The sequence below is a fragment of the Sylvia atricapilla genome, chromosome 7 (assembly GCF_009819655.1).
Source record: "Sylvia atricapilla isolate bSylAtr1 chromosome 7, bSylAtr1.pri, whole genome shotgun sequence".
Classification (NCBI taxonomy): domain Eukaryota; kingdom Metazoa; phylum Chordata; class Aves; order Passeriformes; family Sylviidae; genus Sylvia; species Sylvia atricapilla.
In genome coordinates this window covers 13,857,995-13,885,914 of record NC_089146.1, presented here as the reverse complement: position 1 = coordinate 13,885,914, position 27,920 = coordinate 13,857,995, and the positions used below count along the sequence as shown (strand labels likewise).

The following is a 27,920-nucleotide window of genomic DNA, read 5'->3' as shown; positions in this document are numbered from 1 at the left end:
CTTGAGATCTAGGGGAGGCTCAGAATGTGACTGAGACCTGAATTTTATCTGCAGGGTGGTAGGTGCTGTGGTGATGGGGACGTTGAAGGCCCTTCACTGGCCTCTATTGTCTATTTCAGTAGCCAAGTCACTCCCTTGCTGTGCCAGTTGCTGCTTTGAAGTTTTATTGTCCAGTACAAAAACTGTTGCAAAGGCCAGTGAGGCATAGGCCAGTGTAACAGAATTTGAAGTTCAGTGCTGAAGAGAATGGGTTTTTTCTCTTCCCCACCCCCCAGCAACATAATTGCAGCTTTAAAATAATTAAACGTATAATCTCATACACGAGGAAATTGCTAGTTCATAGTAGCAATGTAGAGCTGTGGCAATTGCAACTCATTTGACTTCTGCTTATGAAATGAAAAATCTGTTCTTAAAAATTTTGTCAGTGTTTATCCAAATTATGATTGATATGTAGCTCGATTACTTTAGCAACAGGGAATGTTACATAAAATGTTATCCTTCCCTTGAGTCTGTGATATGGTAGTCTATCAGAGAACATCAGCTTTAAATTTTGTGGAAAATTATAGGAGATACAGCAAATATATAATAAATGGACCTGCAGCAGTGAAAGGAAAGACTGCTGTTAGAGGAAAAAGTTTCTTCATGTCAAAAACATGTTATTCCTCTAATAACTTGGAGAAATCATAGTTATTTTTATGTCATGCTGCTTCTTAAAGAGAAGGGTAAGAAAAGCTTTTTGTTTAGGAGGGTGTTTGGTATCTGACACAATGTCTGTCACAGGTTACATTTTATGTGCTCTGTTCAACGCTTTATGTACGAGTGCTCTGCTACAAGTTCAGTCTCAGTCTAAATGTGCAACAGTAATTGTTTAAAATTTCATTATTTGATGTACTTGGTATTTGCAGTCTGCATTGATTTATTTGGTCTTTCATAAAAAACAGATAATAGTTATATTGGGCAGTGTGCTGTGTTTACAAAATTTTCATATTCCTGCTTAATTTTGTTCAGGGGTACCATAAAGAAAATTTATACTTATGATAGTACAAGTAACAAGACCATACAATTATGTGACTTGCACATCTTGTTACTGAAATACTGACATAAATTTCAACACTGCCTTGCCCTGTTAAGTTTCTTTGAGCTTGTCCTGTATAAGTCTATTCTGGAATAATCTTTTGTTTCTCATTATCATTGCTCTTTTTAAAAATCAGCTTTTCATTTTGTGCAGTGCATGGAGCTTTCTAGAGGAACTGAATGCTTGTGTCTGTAACTCTTTGTTGAAAGAGTCAGAAAAAATTACCAGGTGGAGAGATTTCAGCCTGGAAGTGTCTGGTGGGCAGAGATGTGAGGTGAGGGGAGGTGCTCCAGCACAGCGTGCAGAGCTGAGTGAAAAGCCTCTGACCCCTGCCCAGCCTTCAGAAGTAACCTCTGATTTCTCTGGTCCAGCTGTGCTGGCTGGATTATTCTAACAGGCGCTGTACTTTTTAGTTATTCAAGATTATTATGGTTTACTTGTCAGCTCTAGAGATTGAAAAGGAATAGGGAGCTTCTGGTTTTCCTCCCTTCTTAGTCTTCATGTTGCCATGACTGTTTGTGTTTTATATACAGAAACCCTCTGTGTTTGTGAGGGGAAGGGTAGAAAGAGATTTTTCTTCTTGTTCTTAGTAATCCATCCTGCTGATTGCTAGAAATAACCTGCTTTCATTCCTGCAGATAGCTTTATTTAACTAGACATAAAGGTGAAAGCTACTTGTTTCTTGGTAATCTTTAATCAGTGAGTTTCATAGTTGCTTTCCACACATCTGTTAATTTTACTTAGATCTCATAAGCAAAACCTGTAGATTTGGAAGCATCTTCAGTAGGCTGAACAAGAGAATAAGGCATCTATTGGCATATTAGTTTTAAATTACAGGAATGACAGTCTTTACAAACAGCAGCTTCATGGTTACAGCTTTAGTAATGGGAAATCTCTATGGAGTTGCTTGTAATCACCGGTTCCAGTATATAACTTGTGTAATCATACAGGGACTTGCAGGCATTGTGGCTTATTAACAAATTCAAGAATGATCTCTCTTTGATTTACTGAAGATATGTGTCACCTTAACAGAGGTGACTGAGTTAGATTCTTAAAATCTATTTAATTATCAGAAGTGTGAATATCAGAGGAAAGCTGTTTTCACTTTTTCTCTTCCCTAAGCTTGTTTATTGTATAATCCAACTTCAGTGAAGGGGTGATTAATCTTAGCACTGATGGAACACTTGTTCGGCAGGCATGAAAGTGGATATTGATTAGCTTCAGTGAATATTAGTCCAGAAGTTCAGGAAGATGATAAGTTGAAACTCTAAAAAAACCTGAGAAGCTAGTAAAAGAGTAAAGCTAGTAATGAATACATGGGCAGTGTGCTATTTACTGTCTCACTCCTAAGCTCAATGACTATTACATTGATATATCTTGTCCATCAGCCTATGGTAGGACTTCATGAAAACAGTGTGATTTTAAATTTGAAGTATGCAGGGGAAATACAGTGGCATGCAGTGGTGGATTAACCTTGAAAGTCAGCCATGTGCCCACCAAGCTGTTCTCTTACTCTCAGTCCTCAGCTGAACAGCAGGAGAAAATAAGAAAAAAAACCACCCAAAAACAAGCTTGTGGGTTGAGTTAAGGACGGGAGGTCACTCACAAATTTCTGTCATGGGCAAACCACATTCAGCTTGGGGAGTATTAATTTAATTTACTGCCAATTAAAAATAGAGTAGGACCGTGAGAAACAAAATCAAAACTAATCCCACCTTCCCCCAGCTCTCTCTTCTTTCCCAGGTTCAATTTCACTGCTTCACTTCTAACTCTTGTACTTTCTCGCTCTCCCGTGGTACAGGGGAACAGGGAATGGGGGATGCTCTGGTTCATTCATATCATTTTGTCTGCTGCTCTTTGCTCCTCACAGTCCTTCCCCACTCCAGTGTGGCCTCCCTCCATTCACAGAGTGCTCCAAAACACTTTGGAGCACAAATACCAGGTCCTTCCCATGGACTGCAGTTCTTCAAGGAGTGCTCCAGTGTGGGTTCTTCCCAAAGCATCCAGTCCTGCAGGAACAGACTGCCCCAGTGGGTGCCCCACCGGCCGCTGTTCTGCCCAAAGCCTGCTCCTGCATGGACTTCTCTCTGTAGGCTGCAGCTCCTGCCAGAAGCTTGTTCTGCAGCCTCTCTGAGAGCATTTCCCCCTGCCCTGGCATGGGATTCTCCATGGGCTGTGGGGCAATCTCCACTTCAGTGCCTGGAAATACCTCCTCCCCTTCCTCCTTTCTCTGACCTTGTTGTGTGTGAGGTTGTTTCTTTCACATTTTTCTCACTCCTCTCACAGCTGCTTCACAGTGTTTTTTACCCTTTGGTAGATGCTTTATCACAGAGGTGCCGCCAGCATCTCTGACTGGCTTTGCCAGTGGTGGGGCTCCTCTGGAGCAGGCTTAGAACTGCCTCTGTCTGATGTGGGGCAGCTCCTGATTTCTCACAGCGGCCGCTCCTGCAGCCACCTGCTACCACTAAAGTGGATCCTTAGCCTTGGGAAGTTCAGTGAGGATAATCTAGAACGTGTTTCCTGTGAGTCAGTGAAGTGGGCAAAGTTATTGAAGGATTTATCACTCAACCCATCCCCTTTCCTTTTTCATCACCTGTGCTGTGTTTTGCCAGGAAAGCTGATTTAATGCATTTAATAGTGCCACAAGTTCAGCCTGGAGTTCAGGAAGTGCTTAATTGGTCCTCTGTTGAGTGGATATGGAAATAGCATGAGCCATTTTATTAGTGGTAATGGGAGTTGCTGGTTACTGTATGTGTAGGAATGAAAATAAAATTTGTAAATATGCAAGTTGCTAATATAAATGTTGTAACAATAAATGTTGGTTGCAAGTGGGATTCTTGTTGTTCCCTTCTATAGTTTATTTTCAGACTGTGGATATTGAATTATATTGATCAAGAATTTTAATTCAGAGTAGCAAGGTTCTGCATCCTACAGTTAATCAGCTCTCTGAAATTTATTGTCCATTGCTTGTGCTTTACTTGAGTTTACAGTTATTAATCTTTGTGGTTTAGTGCTGAGGCAGAAAGTGGTGCCTGTGTAAGGAAAGGGCATCTTCAGTCAGTGCTTTAAATAAGTGAAATCTTACTCTGTAGTGTTCAGCAGAATATTTTCTTGATGAAAAACCTTGATTTAAATACCATGTTTGCAGCAGTTTTATTCAGTAGAGTCTATGTCTACAGGCTGATGGCCTTTCTTAAAATTTTGTCTCAAATGTTGCATTTCACACTTAATTGCACACGTGAAATTGAATACTTGCTTGGTAATCCAAGTTTTGTAAATTTTGTTGGCTGTCCCTACCAGGAACCTCAGTCATTGGGCTGCTTTATAAAGCAAAATTCCATCTCAAGCAGATGAAATACCATCACAGCACACTGAGTTTAGGAGCATTTCCTCTTCTCAGGGCTCTCACTAGTTAGGTTGGCAATTCTTTCTTGAAATGAATGGACTAATATGTTTTTGCAAGTGAGCTGTGTCTACTTCAGAGAGAAATCTTAATTTTCTCTTTCTCAGGTGCAACAGCTAAGTTGCTCTGTCAAATTTAAGTTTATGTGCTCTGAAGTGTAGACTCTATATATATGCTATTCCATTTTCCTGTAGCTTATTTCCCAGTAGATGTCATTGTAATATCTATTTTTAACGATATTTCAGCTTGAATGATAATAAGTAATAAAGTTTGCCTCGTTGTTGGTGTAGTGTTACCGTGATGAACTTGTTTTATGCTCAGTGAAATGCAGGGTGAGGCACAAATACTGCTTGGTCAGGGGTTTTAGTAACCTGTGTTGGCTATAACACACATCCAAAGCTAGCTTTGTGTCAACTCATAAATTTACTCTTTTTCTTTCTTAAAAAACTTTTCTAAGTAAATGCAAATGTTTTTATTAGAGTATTCTGTAAGTTTGTTGTGGATTTCCTGCTGACAAGAGCAGCACCATTGCTTTGCTCAGGGATGGTGGGAGTGTGAGGTGAGGGAGGAGGAGGAAATGGCTGAGGCAGTGAGCTGTTAGATGGACAATTTAAGGTAAGTGAAAAGTTCATCAAGATACCAGGTATCAAGTGAGTTATTTTGAACTTTGTTGCAGCAGTGCTGCTATTTGGGCCTGAAGGTGTGTAGTGAAAATGCCAGGTGTTAGTGTGCCCCCCTGAACACTGTGAGCAGTGGGGCTGACGCTGGTTAAACATGAGAGGGTTGGTACAGGTAACCTGTAGGTGATAAGGGACTTCCGAAAGTGGAATCAATGTTGTCAGTCCGTGTCAGAAAACAGTCAAACTCTCTTCTGGACACTGCTGGTTTTGCCAGACAGGAATATACAAACTCAGCTGAAGTAATATTTCTGAGTATGATCTCTGTTCAAACAAAAACTTTTGGTGTGTCTAACAAAGCATACAAAGCCATTTCTTACTGAGTAGTGTCATATGAATTCAAAGCACACTGATTGGTCTTGATTCGCTGTAATAATCATCATTAAATAGTGTGTGTTCACTCAATATACACTGCAGATTCTCAGTTATCTTTAAGGATGTCCTTTCAGACTAAGTTTGAGCAGTGCTGGACATTGCACCATCTGTAATTCACTCTAATTTTTTAACTAGGTAGTGACTTTGTAAGTTGGCTTGAGAAGCGGATCTGTTCATAGCTTTCTGTGTGAGGCAGAGTGTTTGCTGCAGGTTGTGGAAGTTTGTTGTCTACCTACTTTTAGTTGGGTAAAAACCACAGGTCTGCTGCAACTTGTGGGAAATGTAAAAATGTTAAACATCCTAAATTAAATGGCTATTTCGAATCAGCTAACATGCATTTATCCATATGGAGGGTCTGTGGAGGGACAATATTTGTGGCTAAATATTTGGCCAAAATATTTAGCCAAAAGGAGATAAAGTCTTACAGATCCTAAAGATACCCTGCCATTATGGAAAGTTTACAGTAAATTTCACTGTTTATAAATATGTCAAAAAAGAGAAATAGTAAAAAAAAAAAAAAAAGCCAGCCTCTTATCCCTCACACTGCTAACAGCAAAAGAAGAGGCTGAGGTGGATGACAGGCTTCAGAGACACTGAAAAATGGCACTGTGAGCAGAGGCTCAAAAAAAGGGGTGGTTATTTTTGACAGGGAAATAATGAATTATAAGATTATTCAAATAATGTTTTGAAAAGTATGAACTATGTACACTGGTTTCCCATTTTTCTTGGGTAGAGTACAGGGATATTAAATTAAGTTTGAGAGGTAATGCTACTTAATCTATGGAATTATTGCTATGAGCTAAGGCTCAGGATTTAATGGTATTCTAGAAAGGCTAGACATTTTAAATAAATAATGAGAATATAAGCAGTTCTGTCTTTTCCTTTCATATGCTTTTGCCTTGCATTTATTCCATGATGGAGTTTTATGTCTCTTAAATGAATTATTTTGCACTGTCCACTGTAATTCATTTCACTGGATTATTGGGGATATTGCTTCTGTTTAATACTGTATTTTCTGTACCCTGAATGTGATATAGCCTGGATCCTTTGAAATGCTTTTTGCACAAATTGGTGTTGGATTTGCCTTCCAAGGAGAGGGAATTAATGTGTTGAGTTACTCGTGTCAATTTAATAAGATCTAGATAAATTTCATTTGTGGGAAAGAGGGCTAAAGGTTTTTATTTGATGGAGTATATATATGTGTGCTGAAATGGTGGTAGTAAAATTAATGGGCTTTTTCCACCATGACTAATAACTGGTGAACTGGGAGTGAAAGGAGTTGTGGAGAAAATGAAACTGTGACATTACGTTTATTTGTTATTTATGGTAAATCAGTCTGCAGTGTTTTTTGATATCCTCAGTTTTCTCACTTTATTAATCTGTTAGTGATCTCGGAAATCAGCCTGAAAGATTTAGGCCTATTAATGTTTGTGTCCTTAGAGATTTGATGCCCATGAAGTGACTCTGTCTCAGAAGGGGCAGAATGATTGAACATGCAGAATCCCTGGATCAAAGAATAATGTGTAATCAGCCTAAATTAGTGAGGATGTTGGTTTTGGAGCATTACTGTCACATTCTGAGTGCACTGTCGTAAGAGCAGTCCATTCCTGAAAGAAAGAGGTAATTCTTTGACTATATATGTATCTGCATAAATTAATCAGTTTGAATAATAGAAGGTAGAAAGTTACCAGTAGACTCTGAATCACTATTACATCTGTCTGGTGGTGATAGCAATTAATTTAAATCATCTCCAAATTGAGGACATGTCTATAAACACTTGATGGAATGAGTTAAAACTAGTTAAATCATTCCCATATTAATAGCTGCTTTAAATGTAAATTTTTTATTTTCTAAGTATCTATGCACTGTTTACATTTATTGGAGTGAGTAATTCAGTATGTCCTACAAATACATTCAGTTTTGATGACTGGAGCAAGAGGGAGGGGTAAGCCTCTAGTTGTTGTTGTTCTCATTTGTATACCTCTCTGCCCACCAAATGCAGGTCCTTCGAAACAGAACTTTTTACTGTGATGAGCCTCTCAGGGATGTTTGTACCATTTTAAGGCCCTTCATTTATGTAAGGTGTACTCTCTGTGCAAGACAGGCTCTTATGAATTGTCTCATTTGATCAACAGTTGGATAATTAATGCAGATTTATAACTTATTTTACCATATATGCACATATAAACCATTTTTTTCATTAAAGAGTAAGTGGGGAATACAGTGCCAATTGTCCCCTGTAAAGGCTGTGCTTAAAAGTTCTCTGAAGAGAGGGGGATTTTCCCTTGTTTTCCTATGATGAGCAGAGGTTAATATTTTCTGTGTTTTATTTTCCCTGAAGTCTTAAAATATTTTTTTAGTCGGAGCTTTGTTAAGGACCCAGAGAAGAATGACAGATTTTTTTGCCACTGTTAAAGGCTCAGAGTATTGAATTTTATTACATTTAGCTTCTTTTCTAAGCAGCATGTTCAACTTTGTAGTATTCAATCTATAATCTCAAGTTAAATTTTCTGTGTGACACAGTATCTTTAAAATTAAAAACATACTTAAGGAAATTTCTTTCCTGTTTCAAATTAATTATACTAAAAAACCCCTGAACCAAGCAACAATTTGTTCCATTTCCTGTGCTATGATATGGGTGGCAATAGGAGTTTCTGTGGAGTTGACTTTTTCCATAAGTAATATGATGTGTTTTATCATTAGAGAAGAAAGCTGTTATAGAGGTAAAGTACCAGTTTTAGATCTGAAGTTTGGTTTGAAGGTCTGCTGCAGTTACTACATGAGTATTACTTCAAGTCTCCTTCTCCTAAAGGAGCCCAAAATGCTTTTCTTGGTTTTTTAAAGGAGTGAAATGATAGTCTTCCTGTGGTGAAGTGATTTGACTGCAGTTTTTAGGAGTCTTGGCATTGCCACATGGTAATTGCTGTACTCAGTGCAACTCCCAGGGCCTCTCTGAAAGGCCAAAACTTTGAAGATGTTTTTTTAAATTTATTTCATATTGGAGATGGAAATCTTAAGGATTTCAACCTCTGTGGAGATTGAAATGCAAGGATTAATGAGCTTTTGTTTGTTTGTTTGTTCTTTTGAAAATACTGCATTCATTTTTCAAACCGTATTTTTTTGTATGTGCTAAACAGGTAAGTGCCTCTGCACAGACCAAATCCCAACTTGAGCAGGCAGCTTCTCATACTTAATTCTGTTGATTTTAGCTAACACAGCTCTTACGTGATGTCATCTCTAGATCTTGTACTTTACAAATCAGGGTGAGTACAGATTTTGTGTACCAACAGTGGAAGGGTTTTTTTTGGTCTGGATTCTGTATGTCCTTAAGGCTCTGAACACAGTCCTTCAAGAATCGTTTGCCTGGTTTTCTTTGACTAATTGTAGGGGGAATATGAATGGTTTTTCCTAGGTTTTGGGCACAAACTGTTCAGTAAGATGACTGGAAGATGATGAGTGATACAAAAAAAGCCAATTGTCTATGTCTAGGAAGGTGGAGGATTAGAGGTTATGCAGTTGGTAGATCCTTCTTCTTAAGGAAAAATTGCTTGTCTGGAAAGCAGCTTGAACATTCGTGCTTTCTCTGTGCCTCTTTTTCTTAAAACCAATTCTCTGTGCCTCTTTTTCTTAAAACCAATGATTCATGTTGTGAAACTCACCAGGGTAGTTTTATTTATTCCTTAGCTAGATGGGTAGAGAGGTGATATTATTTAGGCATATCTTGTCAAATGAACAGGTCATTCATGCAGCGCTTTTAATTCATGATGGTGTAGAAAAAACCCTTCTTTCAGATGGTAGTAGAACTTAGTGAATATACAGTCATAACAATCTGTTGAGACAACTTGAAAATGAATTCCCATTAGAAAGAAAAATGCAAGGCAAGAGAATCTTTTATGACATAGAAAAAGCATTCAGCAGTTGAAATGTTCTTATTTTTGCCGTTTCACTTCATTGCTGTTTCTATTTTTGTGACAACAAATTGCTCAGAATTGTCAGAACAATAACATTAAAATTTGGGGAATAAGCGAAAGTTGAGACTCAGTCTGTGTCATAATTATGGTGAAAGTAAACACAGTCATGGGAGTTCTTCATATCCTGTATTGGAGCATAAAACTGCTGTGAGAGGAGTCTTACGTTCTTTCACAAGTCTGCAATGTCACTTTCAACTTTCATGGTGTAACTTTTCATTCTGCAGTTTTGGTGCAGCGCTGCACAGGTGGTGCTGTGTTACCCGAGTGCTGCAGGCAGCTGCTCCAGTGCAGTGGGTGTGGGGTGGGCTGCCTGCAGCGGTGCATGCAGCGCCTGCAGCCTTGGGGGTGGGTTCTGGGACTGAGGGCTCTGGCCATTGGGAGAGTTCCCAGCATGTGGAAACCTGTCTGCTACTGCTCTAGTTAACGAAGATATTTCTTAACTGTGGGATTAAAATGACTCTTTCCTGAAATATTTGTCTTTGGTTTTAGATTGTATAGCAGGAAAGGAAGTGTTTGCCCTATTTGAGACAGCTGTAGTCTGTATATGACTTTTCTTTGAAAATCGTTTGAAAAAATAGACTTTTTAAACTGTTGCATTTGAAAAAAATCATTATTAGCAATTTTGTTAGGTGAGGAAAATAATGGATTGATTTACTTCATGAAAATTCTAGTCTTAAGTTTTACTGGGCTGTTCTGGATGTGGCTGTTACAGGGGAAAAATAGTAGTACGTTTTTATCATCTGCTGAGATGTCTGTGACTGATGGTATCTTCTCTGTCCAATATGAATGATTACCAATCTATAAATATTGAAAATAGTAAAAATTTTATAAATATGGGGGGAAAAGGTGTTTAATTGCTCTTACAGAAATGCGTCCTGTCTGATAGAGGACTGCCTAAGGGATGTTTATAAAGGTCTTGGGCAGAACAGCACTAGTAAGTGCTGAAATCAGTATCTGAACAAATCTAAAAGGGCCTGGTGAAAATCTGGCTCATATTAGATAAACAGAGAAATGAAAAATTATTACGTCATCTGTTTTGGTAAAATGAGATAGTGCCTGCAGATGCTTTTGCTGTTAAAAAGTGCTTTAGTGGAAGCTGAGGTCTGGAACATCATTCATGTGTGTGCAGAGCTGGGCAGCTGAATTTTGGAGCATTGCAGATGGCTCTGTACTACTTGGAGAGTGTTGGTGTGACTCATTCCTCTGTCCTTTCTGAAGCTTTTATCATAACCACTTTTTTCAGGACAGACTTTATAGAACTGCTTGTGCCATTTTACGTGGTGCTTATTTTTCATTCTAGAATTGCTTCTAGGTTTACAGAGCTGTCTTCTGTTTGATCCCAAATAATTTGATTGGTTTTTTGAAGGTTTTCTGATAGAACTATGTCCTTTAATGCTGCCTCTACAACATCCAACTCATGGAGCTTTTCTCCTGGATGTTGACTGGGATATTGTTGAAGTTCTGTTTTTCAAAATGTCCTCGCATGCAATTTTGTGTTTTTCACATGAGTTATAGGTAGGTGTTGTCTTCAGCTGACATCTAAATGTTAGAACAAAGGAACTCAAACAGTTTAGAAATAGAAGCTCTTGTTTGGTACTGCAGTCATTCTTATGGGGTTTGTTGTATTCATTTAAGTTTATTAAATGCTTTTGATTCAAAGAATGTATTTGGTGCATGATCTACTTTCTTTGTGTGGAAGAGTAAAAACAGCCTTGTAGAATTTACAGAGCTTCTGCTGATGCCTTAAGAGGCTGCCTAGAACAGAGGCTAGACAGTGTTAAAGGAATAAAGCAGTTGTTTATTAAAAAGGTCTTCAAAGGACCTTGGGCAGTACAAGAGCCTGGCCAAGGCTCCACCCAAAATGGACGATGGATCACACATTTTCACACTTTTATAAATTTTAGTCCATTTACATAATTGTCCAATTAGAGCTTCAGGTTATGAAGTCTCATCCTCCCAGTCTGCTGTCCTCAGTTCGCTGCTGTTTATACTTCTTGGGCCTGAAGCTGCAATGGTGTCCTTGGTTCATGGGCTGCAAGAGAATTGTTTTGTCTGGCTAAACTGTGAAGGGAACTTGCTAACACTTTATATGAAGTTCAGAGTTACGTACTAATGCAGTACAAATCTGGAAAATATGAAAGCTAAAAGTTACTGCTAGGGGGTCCAGTTCCGTTATTTTGGCTATTAGGTAATGCTAGTGCTTTGTTTTAAGACAGCAGATTTAAACATTTATGTGTTAAATTCTGATATTGTTCTGAAGGAATTTTCAAATAAACACAGTCTCTTCAAGCTCATCCTGATTGATGTTCTCAATGATGGGCCTTTATAGTTAAGAAAGAAAACCTTTATTTCTGGTAGTTTGTGTGTTTCAAGTCCTGGCTTTTTTTTACCAGACAGAAAACTCTCCATATTGTTAAAGAGAAATTCTGAAATGGACTGCATCATAATCACTTTGTTTCAAGTCTGGGGAATGTTTTCTGGGTGGAGAGAATTTTTGCTAAGGTTGGATATGGTTATCAAGCATATTGCTTTTGATGCCTCAGTGTGATACTTTTTAATTCTTAAAAAAATAACTTGGTAATTTGCAGAAAGAAGTAGTATTTAAATTGGGTGGAGGTTACTGTGTTACAGTTGCAGTATAGTTAATACAAAAAATCAAACACGCATCCTTTTATGCATGCAAAATGGCCGTATATTGTTTTTAGAAACTAAGTTACCACTTGCATGAAACAGTCTCTCTTTGGGTAAGAAGTATTGCTCTTAATGTCCATGTAGGTCATGCTTAGAAAATGCGTGTGTAAAATGGAGATCTTACTGGAAATAATTACAGAACACTTGATGCTTTGCTGTTAAGTTACATGCTGCAGGTTGAATATAGCAACTTGGCTCGCTGTTCTTGAGCTACATAGCAATTGACAGAAGGTTTACTTATAATTTTGAAGTAAATGGACCAAAACTGCTTGTTAAACTGGGAAAAAGAATAACTGCTAGTTACAATGCCTGCAGAAAAAGGCTTTTTTGTGCATTTCTTAAATTGTAACAGCATAGCAAAGTTTTAGTCTAGTTGCAATGAAAAACCTCTTGTAACTGAATGATTTTTTATTTGTTGACAACTCTCTTAGAAGCATAAACAAGAAGGGTTCTGAAAAATCTTTATTTCTAGCAATTTACCCTTGGGAGTTAGATTGGGACTCCTCAGTTGAGGAGATGACTTTTATATTTGTAAAATGTTCTCTAGTAAGTGCAGGGCAGAGATCTGGGCTTGGCTAACTGTCTCTGAAGAAGAGGCCAGAATCCTGTTTTCACTCTGCCAATATTGTATTTTGTCCAGTGCTATGGTAACAGGAGCAAAAGGTTGTAAAAACACTCTTTGTGGAAAAATGAGCAGATGCTTCTCTCAGGACACGTAGGGAACAAATCTACTTAATAAGAAGACATTGGTTTTGATTTTCAGATTTCAGAGTGAACTTTCACTAACTTTCTTTGACTTTGTCATGATAGTTTGTTTAGTTAATCTCCATCCTGGGTTCAGTTATGACTGAGTGTCATTGAGTGTTACCACCACCTTCAGCAGGTGGGTTGTACAATAGGTTGGCTTTCAGTGAGATGAACAGGGATATCAAGAACTAATCAACCCGTTGCTTGCTTCTGCCCTCTTTCTGGCAAGCCTTTACAGCGGCAGCAAGGAAAAAGGCCTGTGAGTTGTGTGGGCCGTTGTGATTTTTCAGAGTAAAACAAGAATATGTTGGTGTCTGGTCATGTAACAGGGTGCAAATGTGCATTTGAGGTGATGGGATTCTGGCATGTGTGTAGCACCGCAGGGGTCAGAGACTTGGGCCTCTAAATGGTTCTGCAGTAGGCAAGGACAGCTGTCCTCTTAGTTTTAATGTGAAAAAGAAAGAGGGACAGACTGGGCAACCTTTCATGGAGAAATGAGAGAAACCTCTTCTGATTCTTTAGTTCTGTGCTGTGGAGTGATCAACTGCCACTGCAGCTCACCCAGGCTCTGCTAATTGAGCATAAATCTATAGGTTTGGGGGTATGCTGCCAATGGCTCTTTTGCCTCCTAGAGGAATATTGTATATTGCAGCTGTTGTGTGAAAGCTTCTTATTTTGATCTGTACTTTTTCATAGAAAATAAAATATTTTATGTTTTATATTTGATAGGTTTTTCCTATTCTGTCAGATTGTAGGCATGGATCTGAAGACAGTTCATTTCTTTCATTGTGTCTGAATTGGTAGCAGCTTTAAAAAGTGCTAAGTAAGAACAATTGCAAATTTAGGGTTAACTGATCAGTGTGAAGGAATCTGTGTAATCCAAGTGTCTTTATTTCCTAGAAAAGGAAGAGTGACTATGCAAATTCCTGTGCTCTGTTAGTTTAAACCCTCTATCTGCTGTCTTTGGAAGGCACACTCATGGTACCTGACTGCTTTGCCTCTTCTCTTCAAGCTTTTTTAGCCATAGCTACCAAAGGTAGTTAATTTAGAGTATAACTTGCAGTGTGATAAAATGTAGGGGCTTGCTCATGTGAGGAAGTAGAGAACGTGAATAGCAATTGAAAGAGTTGTGTGAGGTAGGGTGATGATGTGGGAAGAATCCTGAGGCTAACGGGACTGCATTTGCAGGAAAGGCTTTCCGGCAGCTCGAGCTACCTCAGCCTCTCGGAGTGCCTGAGGAAGGGGCCGTGCCGCCGAGCTCCGTGTTGCTGTGGTAACTGGTGTGGGTGTTCTCTCCACACCTGCCAGCCTCTCTCGGGAGCCACAGGCCGAGCAGGGTGTGTGTCTTCCCCTGCTGGGCTGCAATTACACCCCGCCAATTGCAGGTGTCCTGCATCTACTGTTTGAAGCTGTGATGGTGCAGGATAGGGCTGCGTGTCCTACTTAGCTTTCCTTGCTATGAGCTTGTGATGTCTGGCAGTGGACACTTGGAAGCAGAATCTGCTTCAGCTGCCACATACCACTCTGCTTGTGATTCTAAATCAAAGCCATTAGTTGACCTCAATCGCTGCTAAGTAATGGACTGAATTGAGAATTTATAGTGGAAGGAAGAAACTGGCAAAATTGGGAAATAACTCAGTTGTTACATAAACCCCTGTGACTGGATAATATTTTGTAAAGCTGAAGTAGATATCCTTTCTTAGAATTGGTAGGTTTTGTCAGATTTCAAGAGACAGAGGTAGAAGTCTGTTCATCTGATATTGATAGTGGGAAAAACAATTTTTACAAATAGCATTTTTTGTGCAGCAGAATGTAATTACTGTATGGCTTGACCGTAGTTTTTACTTGTGAGAGCCACTTTGCATCTGAAGTAATTTTTGTAAATGGCTACCACTGGCTTTATTTTTATTAAGTAACTGTAAAACTATATTTGAGTTTTTGACTTGTAAACTCAGTGAAACCTCTGCCTACTAAAGCATCATTGGTGAATGAAGAGTTGTAGAACAGCAGATATATGAGATAATGGAGTTAAGCCTGTGGATCTTTGCTGGTTTTGAGGTTCTTCATTCAGTGCATTTGTATTGGCCTGGCCTCTTATGGCCACAAATGTGTTGATACTGTGCTGATATTAAAGCCAAAATTGGCCTTGTATCTGGAATGCCAACAATAATTATGTTGTTGTAGGAACTAGGAAATGACCCACTTCTCTCAGCTGTGTTATTGCAGAGGAGCTTCCAGAGTAAGGTGAAACCTCCTCTGGTTTCATAGAACGAGCAGGGGAGTAGTTTCCCTTACTGCTGCTTCCTCTCGAGCAAGAGCGAAGTCTGATGCTGTGCAGCAGTGAGGAATAACTAGTCGTATAACTACATGTTAACTGTGTTTTAGATGTAAATGTATTTGGATGCCAGCATGCTGTTCTTGTGATAATTTGTGATGCATCATTTTAAACTGTGTTAGTGATGCGTTGAAAAAGTTTTTTATAACTTTATCTAGTAGGTTTGTGTGAATACATCGTGCCCTGTTATTTTTGCATAAACAGGACGTTGGCTCTATTCTCAAGGAACAGGAACTCGCAAGGTCTGATGAGAGCAGGACATTGGTGTGTGAAAACTGGCCTGCTGTGCTTGTGAATGTATGGAAATAAGTACCAAGTTTGATTCTGGTGATGGTTAAGGGAAAGAGATGACAGATTTGTTGCATTGATGCAGGCAGCATGAAAATAATGGTGCAGGTGATTAGATGTCAGGGAAGCTGTGCTTGTGCACAGCTCCCGGTTGCTGTGTTTTTCTCTTGGATAGACTGATATTGCTGTCATAGATCTCAAACCAGTGAGCTAGTTTTACCCTCACTGGTGGCCTTGAATGCAGTATGTATTTTAAAAAAGCAGCTTTTCCTTTTAGGAGGTTAGGTTCTGTGTGTGTTTCTTTGAAAGGTAGCTTTCCTAGCTGTTAATCAAACCTACATTTTGAGGCTCAGCACAGAACTGAAAACATCAAATAAATTTACGGCAGTGAAAACAAAAGACTGTAATTTAATGCAAATGACCTTGTAGAGACTGCAGCAGATTACTAATACTGAGTTTATCTTAAAAGTTAGGCAGTCACGCTTGTAATCAAGAAGTTCTAGTGACATTTAGCAAATCATTACAGCTTTTTAATAGTTTGGAAAACAGAATAACTTGATGTCAAAGACTTTACTAGAGTGTGAATGCTAGGAGTATATTCTTTAGCTAGCATGCTTGCTCTTAGTATGCAGATAAATAAAGATAAACTACAATCATAAATAATTTGTTAAAAATGGTAATAACTTTATTTATATGATATTAATATTAGTGTAATAAGATACATCCAATTACCCTTGTGTTTGGAAATTGCTTTTTAAGATACCACATTTATTACATGCACTTTGAATGTTGTTTGAATTATAAAATCTAATTATAGTTTTGATACATTCTTAATTTTAAACCTAGTATATTCAGTAATGATTGTGTTTGGCCTAAATGCCAGTGTTCCTTATACAACTTCGTTGATTGCTGTGTGGTTTCAGATCAAAAGATGATGTGTTTTACTAAGTGTAGGACATACAGAATTCACAATGCTGTGAGAATAGTCCTAATCCCCTTATCTGTTCTAAAGAGAAGAGTTTACTTCACTATGTTCACATTTAAAAGTATTTAAATTTTAAATGCACTTTGTGTGAACAGCAAGTTAGTTGCTTTCATGTAGATGTTGAGTAGAGCCTTTGGATAAAGTTGTGGAGAAAGTACTTCCCTTTCAGCTTGACAGATACTGATAAGTGGATGGTTTAGGACCCTAGGAGCCTCTGTCTGTGCCTGGATGGTTCACCCACAACTGAAGTTCCATTTAGTGCTGATTCTTACTTACACTGTGTCCTGTCACTTCTGAGAGCAGTTCATTAATAAAAAAGGAGTTGTGTCACTAGGAGACTTGACACGCTGTGCTCCTTTCTTCACGGATGTGACAAAGAGTTTTCAAGCAGATTAATTATAATTAGTGTTCAGATAAGGTCATGCTAAAATTATTGTGAAGTAAAAATATTCTATCTACAAACTCTAGAGGTACTACTATTTCTACTAATTCGTAGGTCAAATTGCCAGTCTCAATAATCTTATTGCTTCCCCTGTTCATGGTCTCAGTGTGTTTTGCTGCTCATGTTTTCTTTTGAATGCAGAATAATAGAAGGCTGTCAGAGAACCTACGAGTTTGTGGCAGTGTACGTCTGGAGAAGTGTTTCCCATTTGTGTCCAAAACGTTGTTTGCTCATTTTGCCTAAAATCTGATTAATGCATAATGTTTAGGGTGCAGAGTACGTGTAAATGGACTATGACTTTGAGCTCCCCTTCATTTTAAAAGAAAGGTATATACACTTGAGTAGGGTAATCAAGAGATCAAGCTGGCCTTTTGTCTTTCTAAAATAATAACAGAAATAATTATATATGTATTCATTATATAATCATGAATAAGCTGTTGCACAGAGACAGATGTTTGCACATGGAGATAACTAGCATAGAGATGATGCTTTTCCAATTGACAGGAACAAAAAAATTCTGCCAGCTCCAGGTACTGTGCAATTTTGATTATATTAGAGAACAGGTGGAAAGAGTTTCCCTGTGTCCTGTGTGCTAATAGAACACATGGATTGTTCTGCATCCGAAAGGGAAATTTGGGGTTTTTCTGGTGCCACAGAAATAAGTGCTTGGAGCTCTATGGCCCTTAGTTTTTTCTTAGTTTCTCTCTGGGAGAGCTCGTTTCCCTCTGTCCCAATATGTCAGTGATTGCTTCTGCTTCTTTGTGCCTGTTTCTCCTGCGTGTCAGAGACCACCAGCTCCTTAGGGATTGGTGGGTACGTGTTTTTGTCCTGGGAATGAGCAGTTCCGGTAGTGAAAGAGGAGTGAGGGATATTCTTTAGCAAGTATTTAATGAGCCAGTTTGTTAAAACAGAAAACTACTGTATTTTTCACTGACAGTTATGTAAGTTTTTGGCATGATTTTGACTTAATTATTGGATTAATGATGCTCAGTTTTCTTCTCAATCATTTTTTGTAGTTCACGGAAGGACCTCAGAAAGCACTTGGATGGGCTGAGCAAATGCCATCTGTGCAGCTGAATAAAAGTGTGTAAAATACTTAATTATGTATGAGGCTTTCAGTAACTTCAAGGAATTCGGCAACAATTAAAATGAAAAGGATGATATAAGACCTCAATCTATTTTTCACAGGAAAACTGGAGTGTGCTTTGTCAGTATCACAGTTGGGCACATTTTGTACTGAATAATGCAAGCTTGTTGAACTCTAACATGCAGCTTTTGTTCTTGAGGCTTCTTGAAGCTGATGCAACCTCAGCAGAAACCTTAGGGATTTTGCTAGCTGGTCATAAGACAAATGCCAGCTTGGGTTTCTGTTAAGAGTAATCAAAAGAAACACTGTTATATTGATTAAATAAAAGTAATCTTCTGTCTTATTTTTAAAATTTTACTATTACTTTCTCATCACATATATAGGAGTTTGTTTCACTAAACAGTGTTGTTTGGAGCAATAGCAAGAGATGCTCTATATGTTGGGGTATTGATTAGTATATTCTGGATATACTTTTTTGTGTAGTTAGTCTGGTGTCAAACTCTTCAGCCTTTTATGCCTACATATTACTGCATAAATCCATTGCACACTGAAGAGTTGATTTGAGTATGAATTGAGATTTTTTTCCATTCACAATTCTGTTTACTAAAAGATGTGAATGACAGTAGCCTCAGGAATAAAAAGCTCTATTTTTTCACTCCCTTTCAATTCAACATTAAGTATTAATCTTGAAAGGATTTTTTATTGTAGTCATATTGATATTAAAGGCAACAACTTGTGTTAATGTTTTGTAATAAGAAACACAGTTTCTTTCTCAACTCATAGGTCCAGACTTCTTTGCCTCTTCCAGTTGAGTTTATATAAGTCTTGCTAGCCTGACTGCAGAACTGGAACTTCCAAGTCGATGATGACTACTGGATAAATAACAAATTTGTATATATATTTTTTAGAACTGTAGTAGAAAAGAAACCTAGCTTCAATGACCAACTAAACTGCCAGTAGCTTTTAATGCTTCCTTTCATGCACCACTTTCAGACCTGTCTTTATGAGCTCTTTGCAATTCATAGGAAATGTATTTTTCTTTTTTAATGTGTTGCTGTCTTTGAAGTCTTTCCTTCTAATTTGGTAGCATTGGTAGCATTTGGTAGCATGTTTTTCATTTATCTGCTATTATGTAGTTGGATCGATGTTTTGTAAATCTTACTGTAAGGTTCACCTTGCCTCCCATCATTTGTTTCTTTGTAGAATTTCTCTATCCACTAATAGCTGTTTTTCTGTACAAAATAATTCAGGTTCTTAACAGAGTTGTAACAGACCTTATCACTAGGATTTGGCTGATCACTCCTTGGGTGGGAGAATGTCTTAAATTCTTCGTTTCTTTCTAGCCCTGCATTTTATGCTCTATATGCATGTAAGAATTCCTTTTGCCAATCATGTAGCAAATAATTTTGTTATTTTGGATACCTTACTGCATGTTTTATTTTCTCATCTGCCCCATTCAGTATTAGTTTCTTCTTCATAGTCTGTTTTTAAATTGCTTGTGTAAATATAAAAGTTTGTGCTTTCTTAGGCAGGAGAATAAACATTGAAACATTTAATTCCTAAAGTGAAAGGAGTCAGCAGTCCAGGCTATTTCTTATTCATATCTGGTAATGTAATTGTGCAGTGTAAATGGAACTTCCAGAGTGGGAAGAAAAAGTGATGCCTGGGCTCAACATCCTGATGTGAAAAGTAGTCATCTTTACATTTACTGCAGAAATTAGAATTCCACATAATTTCTAATGCTAGCTATTTGGTTTATACAATCTAATAAAAAATGAGCAGTATTTTCAGGTGAATGTTTATGATCATTCCTCAGCTGTTAGATTTAGTGTCCATTGTTAGTCTGGCATGTGGATGTGGAAACTGTTAATAATTCTCCAGTGTCTGAAAGCAAGCACACACTATTGCCTTGTGTATGTAATACATGGCTTTTCTGACTGACTGTGAAGTCTGTGCATTTGTAGCTGACTTGAATGCCTTTGATCTCCTGTTATCTAAAAGCCCCAGTTTGTGTAGTCACTGTAGTCTGTGCTGTAGCTCTCAGACTGGATTCATCCTGTGAAACATTTCTGTGTAGTTGATAGCTTGTTTTGTTTTTTGGTGGAGATGAAATAACTGTTTCAGTGCTGGGTGCTTCCCACCAATGGAAAAGACTCTCCAGGGGAGAGAGCTGGGCAGAGCCATGGCTGCTGCTGTGTGCAGGTGCGTGGGGAACCACTTCCTGCTGCAGGGGGGAGCATCTCCCAGCAGTAGCTGCCACTGTCCCCTCTCTGTTTGTGGCTGGCAGGAGCATCACATGAGCTCTCTTGTGGTGAGTCAAAATGGTGCTCTTACTGCTGAGAGCAGGAGAAAAGGATGCTGCCTTGTGACTCACATGGGCACCTGATGTGTACATTGTGTGGAGAAAAATGATGAAGAGTAAATGCTGAGCTGTTGCCTGGAAATTCTGTAACATGGGCACAGAAGACACGATCTAAACATTTCTATTTAAGGCAGTGAAGATGATCCAGCTGTGATACTCAAGTATTTTTAACATGGTGTGAGAAGTCAAAGCTACAAGTTTAAGAGGTGGAGGGAGACACAGCAGTATTCTTAACACAGCTAAAGGAGGAATATTAAGGGAAACATGGGACACTGCACAGGTCAGGTGAAGAAAAGCTACAGGTGGTGGAGGGCTGGAAAAACTGCAGTGATGTTCTAGCGAGCTCAACAGCTCTGGATAGTTCTTCCCCCTTTATTCTCAATTATATCCTTCCTTGTCTTTATCTGGCTATGCAGTGGTTTGGATGAGAGAAAAGTTATAATTTGGTTTATGTATCAGATGATTTTCATTTGGGATATGCCTCCTGATCTAATTCACTACAGCAGATGGAATGTGCACTTGGTGTTGGGGACATCCCCTGTTGTTGGGGACAATCAGGTAGATTAAAGTAGATCCTGAGTCTCTAATACCGTGACAGTTGCTCAGACCATAATTCACTGAGTTGCTTCGCTTTTTCTTTGTAGCATCTACGTAGTTTTACTAGGGGTAGTGTTCGCAATTTTGCATGTCAGGGAAGATAATGGAAGTGACTGGAGTTTTAAACAACCATTTGTTTTTGAAGGTAGTTATAAACTAGGTCAGGTACTCAGCATGCCGTGCAGCCCTGCATAGACAATGGAACGGGTATGTTAGGTCTAGGAATGAGAAGATCCCTGTGTTGGTGGTGTTTCAGATGGCTTGTTTGTCAAACAGTAGCTTTGATTTCTTTAATTTATTATCCATTAAAAAATACATATCAAACTGATCTAATGGTTGAAAAACCTGCTTTCCAAAGAATTGTGTGTGGGTAGATGTTACAAACCTGTATTTTTTCATAGACATGCATCATTTTATGTGTGTGAGTGCTAAAGGTACTTAAACACTGAAATGGAGGGATGCTCAGAGGTCTGCTTCATGGCATTTAATTTAGGTCAGGGCACTGAAAACACTTGCTACCAGTGCTTGATCATGCTGAACATCATGTTTCTGAGATCTGAAGGGCTTCAAGGACTCTGGTTAATATGCTTAAATATCCACAGGAACAAGTCTTTTTGTTATAATGAACATGTTTCTCTTGGTTTTGATATTCTTCCCAGAAACAGTATTCCATAGTTGACTTAAATTACTGTAGAGAGTCTTATCAGTGTGATTTTTTTTCTTTCACTAGAGAATTTTGGTAGGTATGGATATTGAAATAACTTTTTATCTGCCTTACAGTCTGATGTGAAGCATCCTGGCTGGTATTTTGGTGTTAGGAAGATCAAGAGTATCAGAACTTAAACTGCCAAGAATTATGTTTAAATTTTGTTTACTGATAACTTGAAACTATTATCTTATTAGCACAAATCCCTTTATTTATATAGTCACATACTCAGTGAGCACAGCAGCATTTGCAAGCAATGAAATTTGGTGTCCATGTGGAGTGTAAATAGAGCTCTTGTTACATGGGACCATATGATAAGGTATCATTTCTGGAAATCTACTTATCAAATTAAAAGATGGATTTCATGCTAAACACAACTTAGCATTTCAAGTTAAAATTTAACTGACATTTATTGTTATATTTCCACAGGGGAATTTAGGATTTTTCTGTAACTATTCTAGAATTTTTACTATTGCTGTGAGTCATTCAAGTTTTCACTTCTTAAAAGTTTTCAGGGTAAACATGATTGTTTTCAAATGCTGTCACTTATTGGGTTTTTTTCTTTTGAAATGGATTGACAGTAGTAGGTTCAAATAGTCATTTTAATTGGAACAGATTCTTCACAAGAAGAAAGTTCAGACTTCAGTTTTGCTGTGCCAAGCGTGAGTGGAGTTTGCCTCAGAGAATTTCGGGCTCTGAGGCATGTAGAGCAAATCAAGTTGTTATCAGCTAAATACATGTCATTAGACGCCTCCAACAAGTGGATTTTTGTGCTAACAGGAGTTCCAAAGTAGTTTATAGTATTGTTTTATGAGATCTTTAATGCATTTGAACATTGAGAAGTCAGTTCCTTGTTGATTTGAACTGGGGTTGACTTAAATTTAGCTATTAGGTTAAATCCCTGGAAGGGCTAGCTCTGAACATGGATTCATATTTGTGCTTCTTTAAGCAGAAAAACCATAGCAGAGGCTCATAATGTATAAAATTACAGGTAGTTTTCCTTTTGTTCTCAAACACTTTAACTATTAATGAAAAAATACTATGTTTCCTGGATTATGCTCAGCTCCTCTGAATATACAGTGTACTGATGGAAATCAGCATTTTCTGCTTCTATAAATAGATTGGCAGCAGCTGCAGAGCCAAACAGGCGAGCTTCTGGTCATTTTTATTATTGCCATTGAGAAATGGTTTGAATGGCTGTGGAACGTGCCTGCTGCAGGGGAGTGTGCAGGCTGAGCTGGGAATATGAGCAGGAAGAGGGGAAGAGTGTATTTACAAGCCAGCAGTGTGAGAATAGAGGTAAAGAGCTCGATGGTCCCTCATTGGGGAGTCTTTAAGCTGAGTTTCAAGCTCTTTTATGTACAAGACATACTACTCAGCTGGTTGAAAGTTATGAGTTCTTAAATGAGATCTGGGGATAGGATTTTTGTAACTTCTTTATAGTTGAATATAAGGCATCATTTCTTATTGTGCTCTGATAGAGAATATCCTCATACTATGCCCTGAGAAGCTCCTAAAATTTTCAGTTCCTTCTTCTGTTTGTCTTGTTTTGTCTTCTGCATGGGAGAGAAACACATTCCTCCTTCCTGCCCCATGGAGGCAGCTCTTGGATGAACAGCAGCTGCTGCTCTCCTTCCTAGCAGATGAGGAGCTGGTAGCACTGCAGCCTGCTAACTGACCAGCTAACTTACAGGTGTTCTTTGTGGACACAGGAAGTTACCAGGAAAGAAAAAGCATTGAATATCTCTCATGTGAGCATTTAATTCAAGTCTTGTGCCTGTATTTACATGTGTGAGATTTTTTTTCCCCATGGAAGTTAGCAATCTTCTTTTAAGAATCTTAATACGAGGTCTTGGGAAACATATTGAGCTGTAGGAATTGTTTTTATGAAATACAGATGCGCTTACTTTCTGTGTTTCTCAAAGTACATATAATACAATGGATGTTAGATTCAGCTTGTGCTGGAAGATATGGAATGACTTTAAATTCTGTCTTTAGTAACAGCACATTTCTTGAATCTTGATACCAAACCTATGTGGACGATATAAAAAGCCAACGAAATAATGAAATACAGTATTATAATGACAGGTGGGAGTAGAGAACATTTATCAAGCGTTGCTTTAGAAACAGCACCATCAGCCTGTGAGATGGCTAAAGATCACCTAAACGTGAAGTTCACTGTATACTGAAGTCCTGGAAACTGGGAAGTTTTTTAGCCTCTTAGCTGTATGTTTTGCCAGTGCCTTAATTTGTATTCTTTGTACTGAATTACACCTTAGTGATATTAACTATTTTTCAAGGAGAACCACAGAACCCTAACAATTAGATTCTTAGCTTATTTTTTTTAATGCTGTTTGAAATGTATGTATGTTTTTAAATTTTTAATGGATGTTTTGTCTATTATTAACTTAAATACTTCTAGGTGCTCTACTACTAGGAAAATGGATCATGTTAATTTTTCATAGAAGAAAGTATTGACAATGTGAAAAAGTACATAACATGTTTAAGAAGAAAACATGGACTCTTTCTAAAAATTAATTCTCTCACATTGTATTCAGCTACCATCTTATGGGAATAATTATAATTGGTTCGCTGTGAATGACCATTTGTAACAACAATGAGGTCTAAATGATTAAGAGAGATGAGGAATTGGCAGCTCCTTGTAGGTTGTTAGGAGTTAAAAATAAAGTACCAAGTTTAGAAAAACAAAACTGTTCTAAATTGTATGAAATCTAGGAGAAAAAAATAATAGGTGTCTCAAAGTGCTTTTCAAGTAAATTGCTAAAATACTTAATAAGAAGTTGGACTCTTTTCAAGAAAGCTCCAAATATATTTCAAGAAAAAAAGGAGCTTAATTCTTCTTAGAAAGTGTAGAAACTCTTAAAACACAAAGGTAGAATCTTTTGTGGAATTAAATTGAATTAGTTTGACTTGTATAATTCATTTTCTATAAAGACAGGCAAAAAGAGTCGTTCCAAGAATCTTTGTGTGGAAGACTTTGCACTAAACAAACCTTTCCTTTCTGTTTTGCAGTCAGCAGATAAGCAGCGAGCCCTGGAAGAAACCAAAGCCTACACAACACAGTCGTTAGCGAGCGTAGCCTATCTGATCAACACTTTGGCCAACAATGTTCTCCAGATGCTGGATATCCAGGCATCCCAGCTCCGGCGCATGGAATCTTCAATCAACCATATTTCACAAGTGAGACTTTTTTCTTTTGCCTTTGATGTTACATAGCAAGTAAAACTCTGAGCTGACGTCTTGTGAGCGAGAAGAATTTAAAACAGAAGGACGCATTTCTTCTCGTATTCGTTCTGGGATTGGGTCTCGTCGTGTGGCTCTGTACCAGTGTTAGTATGAGCAATTTACATACCAAAGCAGGTTAAATGCATTCTCAGCCAGATTATTGTTTGGAGAGGGGGTCATTCTGCATAAGTGAAAAGCACAGAAAATTTGCTAATGGTAAAATGAGAGTATTATGTTAAGAAATCTGAAATGGATGGTGGAAATCAGTACTCGTCATCTTTTTACATTTTCTCTTGCTGTAATACTGGCATCTAATGACAGCAGCATAGATGACAAAAATAGTTTGCTCCTGGCTTGTCTTACTAAAATGTACTTTGCAGTGACATGAACAAAAGCCAAAATTTATGTTTCAATTTGTGTATGGCTACAGAACTCCTGCCATTGTTTGCAGTTGTTCTGAGCGGCAATAAACTAAGCTACTATAATCAGGAACTCAGGTTCAGTCACCACATTGATGAGAATTTTGACTGCCAGAATGGGCTGAGAATGAATGATAGATAAAAGTGGAGATTTATCAGCCACTGATGGATTAGAAGAGAAAAACAATGATACAGCAGTTTCTGGGTTTTGTGTCTGTTTACTGAATATTTTGTGTCTTAGTTGACCAGTACATTTTGGCTACTAGGGTTTCTTGATCTTCATGCTATAATCTAAATTAAAATAAAGAACACTGTGGTATTTAGAAAAACATTTGAAAGTCAGGGCTGTGTAAGGTAGGAAATAAGTAGATGGATTGGATCTATTTGAACCAACAAAAGAAGTGAATAATTTTATGCTGGCTTAGTGGGCTGAATTGCCTCTGATTGGGTCAGAGGAATCCCAGGGCAAGTACAAAGAAAGAGGTGGGGTGGATTTTCTCTTTTGATAGTGCTGTGCTTTTAGGTTACCTCAGTTGTCTCATGGATCTGTTTTATAAATAAGCTGGAAGTTTGATTTCTTCTGCTAAATGCTCCATGTTAATGATTACATGGACAAGTAAATTAATTTTTTTGCCAGAAAATGTTACGAATTACCCTGTATATGCCTGTGTGCTGTATCTGTATGCTGTGTGTGTATGTGCTTCCTCACAGGCTAGTCCCAGCTCACATGTGTTCCAGCTGTTTGAGAGCCTGATGCAAAAGACAGAATATTTTGCATTTCAAGGATGAAGAAAATTCATTTTGTCACACAGCTTCTGTAAAGTAGCTTTTGTGGAAAGGGCCATAGCATTTTAAATTTTTTCCTCCTGAGAAGGTGACATTTATGCAGATTGAGAGCTAGGTTAGATTGTCTTTGACCTTTATACAAAACAGCTAGTTATTTAAAACAGAGCACTAAATTAGCAGTACCCCAAGACGTAATGAAGATGTATCTGCAAAATTTCATAGGTTCAGCTTGAACAACCAAAAAAAAATCTGTGGTCTTTTTTTTAAATACTGCTGTAAAATTGAAAATGTAGTTTGTTTGGGGGGATTTTTTGTGTGCTTTGTTTTGGGGTTTTTGAGTCTGCAATATCTGTATTTAGGATGCTCCCCAAATCTTTATGGAAGAAATAATATCAGAGCAGACAGTAATTAAGATTTGGATATTACATACATAAAGTGTATCGACCCGAGGAACTTTATTAAATTGAGTTAATGTGTTTGGAAATGGCTTCTTCCCATAATACCAGTATTGTAGATTAGTTTGTTATCTGTCTTAATTGTCATGTTTATTTTTCTTCAAAAAATTAATTTACACAGTTTCTCTGTAAATAAGTAATTTATTTTCAAGAAATTTGTTTATACTTCTCCTGAAATTAGCCTAATCTGCAGAAGGTTTCCTTGGTGTTTATGTTGGCTGTAAAGTTTAGTGAGCTTTTTCCAACAGTCCTGAAAATGAATTGTGCTGTAGTACCTCACTGCCAAATTAGGATTTCAGTCAGCCTGACTTGAAATGAAGTCAGTAACATAGAACAGGAAACAGGTTGGTAATTAACATGGTAAAATAATTTTTGCATTGATGCTTTGGTCAGTAGGTCTTGTTATTTAAGTTTAGAAAGCATTATATGCAAATTGGGATATCTGAATGGAATCCTGCTTTTAATTCTGGTCTAGGATTCCATATATTCTCCAAAGAAGGGAGCAGAATCATTTGACGCTTGGTAGGAAATCTTTTCCCCAAGTGCTTGTTTTGTACAAGTAGCTCAGACTGGGAGAAGTGTGATTAACTTTGTAAGATAAAATGCTCTGGTTCTCTGTTCATTGGTAGAATCCCAATTTATATCCCTTTCTGTGTTTCCTTCTAAATGCCAACCTAATCAAAGAGCTGAAAAGGAAGCTGATAATAATTTGTGCTTTTTCAAATTATATATAGTTTGTGAATAAGGAAATTGTTACTATTGAAACTATTTTTATGCAAGTGATTAAATCCTATTGATTTAAAAATTAGAATTACTTTAGTTTGGTCTGAAAGCTGGTGAATCTATTCTTACTTGCCTTCTTGAACCTTGTCCAGAGCTAGATGATACACAGTGTTTCATATTTGGCTGAGAATTTAAATCTTAAATACAGATCATATGTATAAATATTTATACTTGTTAAAAAAATTGCAGCTTTCAAGTTAGCAGCCACTGTGAAACGTTACTAATGTCTAAATACTTTAAATTAATCTGGCAGATTTTCAGGTTTTAATATTTGTATGTTGAGAAATGTTTTTTGAGGTTTAGTTACAGAATATCTTATTTAGCAAGGTAATTTTTAAAACTCTGCTGCTAATTATATAAACAAGGACATTATCACAAAGATGAGTGGTAGTGATGAGTTTTCTTGAGTGGCACTGTGTTGCGGGGAGGTCTGCAGCATCCTCCCCTTACAGAAGTGACTGCCATGCTCTTGGCTGTGAGAACAGGCGTG

At 37.8% G+C, this 27,920-nt stretch overlaps 1 protein-coding gene across 24 annotated transcripts in view; it reads left to right on the top strand.

The window, feature by feature from the left end:
• Nucleotides 1-27,920, top strand: part of ABI2 (abl interactor 2) — a 66,036-nt gene that overhangs the window by 2,362 nt on the left and 35,754 nt on the right. For all 24 annotated transcript variants that reach the window (XM_066322669.1, XM_066322688.1, XM_066322682.1 and 21 more), the window contains exon 2: nucleotides 24,775-24,942. In XM_066322669.1, coding sequence (XP_066178766.1) covers nucleotides 24,775-24,942 — 168 coding nt within the window. The remainder of the gene's footprint in view (nucleotides 1-24,774; nucleotides 24,943-27,920) is intronic.